The sequence below is a fragment of the Nicotiana tabacum genome, chromosome 8, assembly GCF_000715075.1.
Source record: "Nicotiana tabacum cultivar K326 chromosome 8, ASM71507v2, whole genome shotgun sequence".
Lineage (NCBI taxonomy): Eukaryota > Viridiplantae > Streptophyta > Magnoliopsida > Solanales > Solanaceae > Nicotiana > Nicotiana tabacum.
In genome coordinates, this window is record NC_134087.1 from 55,137,745 (window position 1) to 55,146,598 (window position 8,854).

General features: G+C 33.1%; 1 protein-coding gene across 1 annotated transcript; it reads right to left on the reverse strand.

Moving 5' to 3' along the window:
• Positions 1-5,981: 5,981 nt before the first annotated feature.
• On the reverse strand, positions 5,982-8,638 carry LOC107772119 (uncharacterized). The gene is made up of 3 exons (XM_075219270.1): positions 7,561-8,638; positions 6,593-6,821; positions 5,982-6,357 (listed from the first exon to the last, which is right to left on the reverse strand). Exons 1-3 carry the CDS (start codon positions 8,406-8,408, stop codon positions 6,187-6,189), a joined length of 1,248 nt encoding a protein of 415 aa, XP_075075371.1. The 5' UTR covers positions 8,409-8,638; the 3' UTR covers positions 5,982-6,186.
• Positions 8,639-8,854: the final 216 nt, after the last annotated feature.

Sequence of the window (8,854 nt, forward strand, 5' to 3'; positions counted from 1 at the left end):
GCTAAAGACTAAAGACATTTTAAACAGTAACTTAAAAATAAATACATGTGTTATTAGTGGATAACAGTGCACTTCCCTTCAACATATGAGCTCTAATCCATCTTATATGTGTAAAGCACAGGGTGATGTCAATATAACATGATCTGCATAATTTAGCAATAAATTATTTCCTCACAAGTAAGACATCAAATTTATTAAAGGTCTTAAAGTTTATATGAAACCAAAATATGTCTAGATAAAAACATCATTTTATTTCATGATCTCAAATTTGATATAACCAACTTTCAAGTATAGACATGATTTCTTTCGATTAATACGCTATCTATAATTCCACAATTTGAAAGTAAACTAAAAACATGTAACACATGTATACCAAATAATTTGCATTTTGACTAACTATAAGTTTTAAATATTTGTATGCAGAACATGATATATATTTGCTCGACGATAACTCTATGAAATGTCTATCCTATCATTCATAAAAGTTCACATGCTAGTAATAGATAAATAAAATAAAATGAATAGATAATAAGTGGAGGTGATAAATTAGGACTTGATTTTATTGCCACTTTTCTTCTTTATCCATGACTTGAAAGTTGTTTTACTGTCCATTGCAAATCAAAATTGTTGCCTATCCCAACTACAGAATTGCTGGATTCATGTATGGATTGGCCTTTTGCTGGTATAAAGGATCCTTGGCTTGGAGGAACCTATTATGACAGTCTTTATTTCATAATATTACCAAATTCAACACATTTATTGAACCACTCAAAAATTTCAATAGACTTTGTTGTCTTCAAGTCCATCTTAAAACAGAATTTGTAGGCATCCATTCCTTTATTTCGCTCGACCAACCATCACAATCAAAAGTTTCCAAAAACTCTTAAATCTCTCAATTATTTTTGCATAATAAAAAAGGAATTCTTGAAAAGAATAAAGAGCCAAAAGATGAAGTTATAAAAACTCTAACGACATCATTTCTGGCTGGTAATTAGATGTTTATTGAGAGTGAAATACAAATAATGTATCTCATCATGTTTTCTTCTATAAGATTGAACACAATTTTTTAGTTAATCATGAACAGGTGTATCTCATAATAGTTGTACCTTATCACAATGGATAATCGCTAAAAATAAAACCAACAATATGCACAAGAATACACGTTTAATACATGATTACTCTGTCCTTTGCATTTGATAATTGATATGTCATATTAATTAGTATTTTGGAGCTAGGGTCTGTTTAATTAACGGGCTAAAGAAAAAAGGGTAACATGGATGAGTTATGGACGATGTAAGCACACGTTTTAATTCAAGCAATCTATTTTCAAGGATTTTAATAATCATATAATGGAAACCATCAAACTAATTTGTCAAGGATTAGTCAATCAGAAATATATAAAGTGACATTAAATATGCAAACGATAACACTTGCAATATATAGTTATAAAGTTCCACTTGATAACAATTATCAGTAATTATATATCGTAAATATCTTTTTTATTTTATTTTTTATTACTATAATAATTAACAAAGGGATAGAAAATCCAATTGAAAGCTGCAGCCACATAAGATTACTAGATTGTACTCTAAGTTATAAAGGCAATTTGCATGGTACCCTTTAGCAAGTTGTCCCGCGAGAACATCGCATGTCTTATTTAACTAGGCACAAGTATTGATCTAAAGATTAATGTTTTATCTTAAATAGGTATAATTCTTAAATTAATGTAAAGACAAATTGACCCGTACACAGTAAATGAGCACAACGTTTGCTTATTCAATGAAAGTCATGAATTCCTTATTAAATAAAAATTAACAATTTCTCATGCATTTGGCTTCATTCTTTTTTCTTTTTCTTTTTGGTCGGATCACAATGTGTTGCTGCATTATTCAGCAATCTTTCCAGTTTTTGGTTGTAATAAGTTGTTCCTGCATAAGAAGTAGGCATCTTTCCTATTACGGAACTGTACGAATGTGTGGTTGGCCGAATTTCCTTTTTCTTTTTAGCTTTATGCGTTCACTAACAGAAATTTATTGGTCCGACTAATTTGAATTTGCATTGCCACTCTCTCTACTAAAATTTTCTCGATTTTCAAAGTTCAAACCCGAGATCTTTCTTTTAAGAGTTAAGCGATCGCATCACATTTGGAATTTGGTATTTAGTTGAGATGCATGAGGAAAAAAGGGTGTTGTATTGAAAAATCTAGAAAAGTAGGGGCAAAAAGAAGGGGAAGGGAGCTTATGGTTTGTTTAAGTAAAAGGAGAATCTATACTACATAGAGAAGAATACTAAAAGTTAGAAAAGAAGAACAAAGTTCTTAACACTTTCATCTTTAAAAAAATAGGAGAAACAGACATGCATAAAAAGTTAAAGATTTTTCAGTAAAGAACCCCACCATCCTACCGCCCTAGCATGTGCTTCCTTAAGAATAATTCTAACATCGCTTAGTTATTAGTTTACACTTTTCTTATTAGTCCTTTCCAAAAAAATGATACATTTTTATAATGGAAAATAATTCAACTTTATAAATGTTATGGCCCCACAAAGTTTTTACTTTTTAGGCCTTTAAGACCACAAATTTCAAAAGTCATCTATTTTTTCTTAAACTTCGTGTCGTGTCAAACTACCTCATCTAAATTGAAACAGAGGGAGTATAACTTAGAGCCTGTTTGGATTGGTTTAAAAAAATAACTTTTCAGCATAAATAGTTTTTAAGCTAAAAAACAATAAGTTGGGGTTGCTCAACTTCTTGCTTTTGACTTGTTTTAAGCAGCTTTCAACTTATTTTAAGCACTTTTTACTTTACCAAATACTAAAAAAAGCTAAAAAGAGCTTAAAAGCTGATTTGACTAGCTTAAAACTCAATCCAAACACCCTCTTAGACTCAAGTCGATGCCATTTCTCACCTATATACTACCAGAATAGATTGTCCATCAGGATTTTAATAGTGTAGTTGGTTCACTTCACTATCTCAACTTTGACTTTGTTGGTGTGGATTGGATTCTCTATCTTGTAATTCTCTTTCCTTACACCTAAATATATGATAAAATAAAATAAAAAAAGATGGTCCATCCTTAATTAAGGGATTTTTACAAAACAAACAGTAAGTGATTCGATCTTGATCTAAAAATTAGTCAGACTGTGTTTACAAAATTATTACTGAAATGAACGATTAAATACAACGTATAATATCAATTGGTACCTCCAATTGAAAAATTGCAACGTCGTATAAAGAGGCAGGAAAATAATTTCATGTACGGATTGAAAACCTTTATATCTGGTTAATATTTATCCGTACCTAATGTTTATATTTAACCAAATAATTTAATGTAAACAACTAATTATTAATATCAAAAAATATATTATTCAACCGTGATTAAGTGAATTAAGTAGTAAATTTATGCATTATTTATATACATTAATTTAATGTAAACATTGATTTATTCAGATCGGATTTTACCGATCACATTTTCTGGCCATCTCTAGCATGTGTGTAACATGGGCATGGGAATTGATGACTACGAAATAATCTTGCTACACTTATAGGTAGAGCAGACAGCAAAATACATGCATATTATATCCTGCTATATTCTGTCTAGAATTTGTATATGGTTTGCTATATGATAATGTATTCTATACAGTTTTTCGGCAACAAAGAAAAAATACATGAACAATTAAAATTTCGTGTATACATGCGTTAACACATCAGCCTAGTGTGTGTTCTTGTGCATTTGTGGAGGCTATTTCTCGCTATACTATTTCCCTCTTATTCTTAATTTTCATTAAAATAAAGTTTTGCAGCATTATTGTGTTAAAATAACTAATTTTTTGTTTATGTTACAAGATTTGATCTCAGTGAAGAATGCCCTTTTTCAACTACCAAATTTTTCTTGCAAATTTATATCATAGTCTGAAAAAGTTACATCATTTTGACAATCTTTTTTTAATAATTTCTTTTGTTATTTAAAGGACGTTTAAGATTTATAAGTGGAACAATTCCAGAATTACTATAAGTTCCTTGATCTGACAGCATACTAGTTTGGTCGTAGATTTCCAAATTTGTTTTAAAATATATTTTACTTTTTATTTGTTGAGAAAACATGAAACGTGACTTATACTATACCCAACAATAAACTTGCTAATCCTGTATATGCATCAACAACATTCATTATCAGTACCACAAACCAGGCCATAGTCCCGAACAAGTTTGGCACAAAATTATCGTTTTTATAATGAACTACATAATACACTATCCTAAAATCATAATCTCATTTTTTAATATCAACTGTTATTACATAGTTTGTAATTACTACAATTCGTCAAATTACAATAATATTACAAGATCCACCTGTCCCAAAAAAAAAATGATAGCAACTAGCTGGTAGATTAGTTGGGTCATAATAGATGGTGGTATTTTTTATAAAATACAAAAGGTTTGGTATAATTTTTGAAATTATTAAAAAATCCAACGGTAATATTTTGAATCAAAAACAGGTCTAGAACTGATTTTGGGGTTTGGGAATGTTGTTTTCAAAATTTGTCAAAATATGGATAAAATCTGATTTTGCCAAAAACAATTTGAAAAAAACTTTTTCAAAATCTATGACCTAATCTTCTTGAATCTTGACTTGAGAATAATTATTCAAATCAAAGATACTATTATTATTTTACTAAATAGCAATTGCGAGTTCTGAGTGATGATGGTGTCGTGAAAACCAAGTGAGGTTTTTATAATTGCAATTGAAAGCACAATAATGAATCTTTCATGTTTATTACCCACCAGAGAACATGCATTATGATCTAACACAAGGCTTCCACTCTTTATTGTTACTCTTTTGATTCTGTAAAGATATTTTATTTTAGCTGATATTGTATGATACAATTTATAGCTTTTGATATGTCCACATTTCAAACTATACAATTAAAAAGGTGTGAAATAAGATGGTCTGGCAAAATGATTATCCCATTAAAGTCAAAAATTTGTAGTTTAATACTAGTGAAATTGCTGCTATGTCGTTCAATTTCTACCTAATTCTTACCTTCTCCAACTCATATCTGAACCTCTGGCGTTCTAAAAAGAAAGTCAAAGATATTACTGTTACAATTAATAACCAAAGTATTCAAAGTACATTAAATTATTTTTCTGTAGGATAGCCTACTCGGCTGAATGGTGGACTGATCACTTATTGATCTTGATTTGATTTGCACATACAACAATTTTACAAATGGTTTTGTGGGTCTTTGTAAACGTGCTTTTAGTCTTATGGCTCTATTTTTTTTAATTATATATAGGAGATTTACTCTTATACATAAGAGATTTATTTTTTACACAAAAGATCTAAAAATGAGACTTTCTTAATTTTAACATGGTAAATGGCATGAAGTTCATTTCCTCTTTGAGAAAAGGCATATTCCAGAAAAATTTACTCACATTTGACTTCCAAATAGTTGAATGCGATAAAAGGATACTGACATTTTCACTTTTTTTTTTTTTTAATTTTTTTTTTGGAAAAGGCTGATCCAGTGAAGCAGCTCTAAAGAATGCAGAGTCCCAAGAATCTATTATTGAGATTTGTGAACAAAAGGATAGCATTTGGTATTCTTCCTTTTCCATAAAAGTTCATTAGTAAGTTGTTCTTTAATTTGAAACCAAAAAACATAACTGTCTACTCCATTACTTTGTAATTAGAGCTCCTTGACCATGAGAAATTTCATTTTTTTTGGGCCAAAAGCGGTCAAACAAATATAAAGCTTTTCTTAAACAGACCAGAAACAAAAGAAAGCAGCGTTTAAATCAAACTAATAAATGCAAGATACTTGTCTTTCATATACTGATATTCGCATTTATCACTTAAACCATTATTCTCACTTCAATTTTAAAGTGCTAAGATTAAATTGTATGATTTGGTATGAACACCGGATACTAAGGCGAAATAGTATCATACACATTAACTCTTGCAAGGAAAACAGAAGTGCAAAAATTGGAAAAAAATCATCTTCGTTGATGTGCATGTAGGTTGAAAGGATGTATATACAGGTTACAATTGGGGTCAACTAAACGGTAAGGCATTAAACTCAACCTCCAGCGGGCATTTTGCCAGCCAGGGTGGCTTTGGAATATTCATTCATACTTTGCATACTAGTAGTAAATTTACATTTACCAAACTTTAATGCGCCAGTAAAGACTTAGTAATAATTGTTAGTGTCACAAAATTTTCCATGCATTTGGTTTTGAACTGCTTTAATAGCAGCAACTCTGGCAGCAGTGGCAGCTCTGTTTGCTGCCATCACTGCCTTGTTCACATGGCCATCCACCCTACGTATGTTAATTGCATTCTCTGCTGCCTTTCTAGCTGCCTGCAACAATAACCAGAGAGCACGTGAGAAACAATCAGAAAGATGATAACAAGTCAATGTTTGAGCAGTTGCATAACTAGAGAGACTTAACTGCAAGGAGGAGGAGGGTGAGGGTATTAAATGAGAAGTCAACAACAACTACACGTCTCAATCACAAAGCAAATTGGAGTCGACTATATGAGGGTCGACTATATGAATCCTCACTGACCATATTAGACCACAACATAAATTTTACCTGAACGGCTCGGAGGACGGCATCAGTAAGTTGGGGCAATGGAGTATTGAGATTCCCAGAGGCCCACTCTCCACACCTTGAGTCACCATTTCTAAATGTGTACATTCCGTAACCTTGCTTACGACCCTCATGCCATGACCCTTCATAGCAATGCCCATTGGCAAAGTGATACACACCAAAACCATGAATCTTGTCTCCAAAATATTCCCCCGCATATCGATCCCCGTTCCTGCACCAAATTAGTGATACACAGCTCATAGTCAATCCCAAATGAAGAAAGAGATTGCTAAAAAAATTATTTTAGTAGCAGCTGTCCCAGTTGCTTATGACCTACTCCCACTCATTTTAATACTAAAACAATCAAGAACCAGACAGCGACAAGAACTTCACTCAAAATGGAAAGAAATGTTTGAAAAATCCAATTTATATAATTAGTCCGGACTTGATTTTGATGCTAATAAATTCACAAAACGCCATCAAACAGTAGCATTAATATTGCTACAGAACTCTGTCCTAAATCCATCATTATGCAAGAAGAAACCACAGTCCAAAAAGAAAAGTTAATATAACATCTACAAGAATGCAACCAAGCTTGAACTACATATCACAAGAATTATCGCTGATCCTATCTGTAAATCTCACAATTAAAAAGGAATCTGACAAAATGAACTGTACCTAAGCTATCACAAGCAAAATAGATTCCAGTCATATAACAACTGGAAATTTCCAGATCTGAAGAAAAATACTCCATAACAAACAAAGTCCAAATAAAGAAAGAGTTTAAGTTCTATATGCAGTGTAAAAAAACAATCTACATAATCAGATCAATTATTAGGTAAATTACATGCAACTATCTTGACAATATGATAAAAATGGTAACTAACCTACTATCACAGGTTACAATGTAACATTTACATAGTTGGTGTATATAATTAAAATCCATAAAGGAATTAGTACATAATGTTTACCTGAAATGGTAACAGCCAAGGCCGTGCTTTACACCGCGTTTAAATTCACCAATGTAACAGCTCCCATCGGAGCAACTCTGAACTCCAATGCCATGACTCTGCCCATTACACCATTCCCCAGCATAAGTATCACCAGTATAGAACTTATACACTCCATAGCCATGCCTCAATCCTTGCCTATACTGCCCTCTATATTTGCTACCTCTTGCCCAGCTCTCCATCCCATACCCATCATACCTTCCATCAATCCACTCACCTTCATATCTCCCTTTCACAAAAAACGTGTAGACACCACTCCCGTTACACTTCCCCTTATGAAACTCCCCTTCATACATGTCCCCATTGCTGTAAACTTCCACTCCTTCTCTCACAATTTGCTTCTCTTTCCCATCTAATTTTCGCTCCCCAATGAACCATTGCACTTTACTCTTATTATTACTACTAGATATTAAACCGAGTTTCTTCCCGTACTCATTACACATGATTTTTAAACCGTTATAACATTGATGAATTGTACTCTTGTTTTTTCCGGCGAAGAACAGCAAAACGGCAATGAAAATCAGTGCGATGAGGAGATTTTCCGACGTGGATATGCCATCCCTGTTGAAGAAATAGAACAGTGTGTATATAGAGAGCAAGGAAATTGTAATAACAGGAGCTGCCCTGGCCGGACCGGAAGATGAAACCGGTCGAACCGGATTTGAGCCGGTTTTATGGGGCTTCTGCTCTTCAATGTCCGGTTCATCATCAGATATGCTGTGGAGGGACGAGGACCGGAGAGTAGGAGACGACCGGAGAAGTGAAGACTTGGTCCTCGTCAGCTTCGACTGGCTTTTCTGCGGCTCCATTGTTACTGGGTCCCGATGATTATCTGTAATCTCAGCCGTTGGATCTTCACTGTTCCATCCTGTATCTTGATATTCTTCTTATAACAAACTCGAATAACTGCTTCATCTCTCAGCGGCGGTGGGCGCAGGTTAAGCAGTTCCCAAGTGCGCAGGTTAAGCAGGTTTTTTGAAGTAGAAAAAAACGAGAAAAAGAGAGCGTCTGTCTCTAGAGAGAGAGAGAGAGTGTGTGTAATTAGAGAGAGGTGAAAGTGGAGCGGGTTTTATGTGAATTGTGGAGCCACCTTGATTTAATTTCAGCCGTAGATCTATATTCCGACGGATGGATTTAGAGGAAAATATTTCTAGGCGCTCGTGGTTTTCTTTGTGCAAGTTCCCGACTTTGACGGAAAGATTTGGTCGTGGCATTGGCATCTAGTTTTCTCTCTTTATTTTGTACGTGCCACTAC

Coding starts and splice junctions, on each gene's coding strand:
- LOC107772119 (XM_075219270.1), bottom strand. CDS start 8,408: ATGGAGCCGCAGAAAAGCCAGTCGAAGCTGACGAGGACCAAGTCTTCA. Junction 6,822..7,560: donor CTTGGCTGTTACCATTTCAG/GTAAACATTATG, acceptor AATTTGGTGCAG/GAACGGGGATCGATATGCGG. Junction 6,358..6,592: donor CCGTCCTCCGAGCCGTTCAG/GTAAAATTTATG, acceptor TTATTGTTGCAG/GCAGCTAGAAAGGCAGCAGA.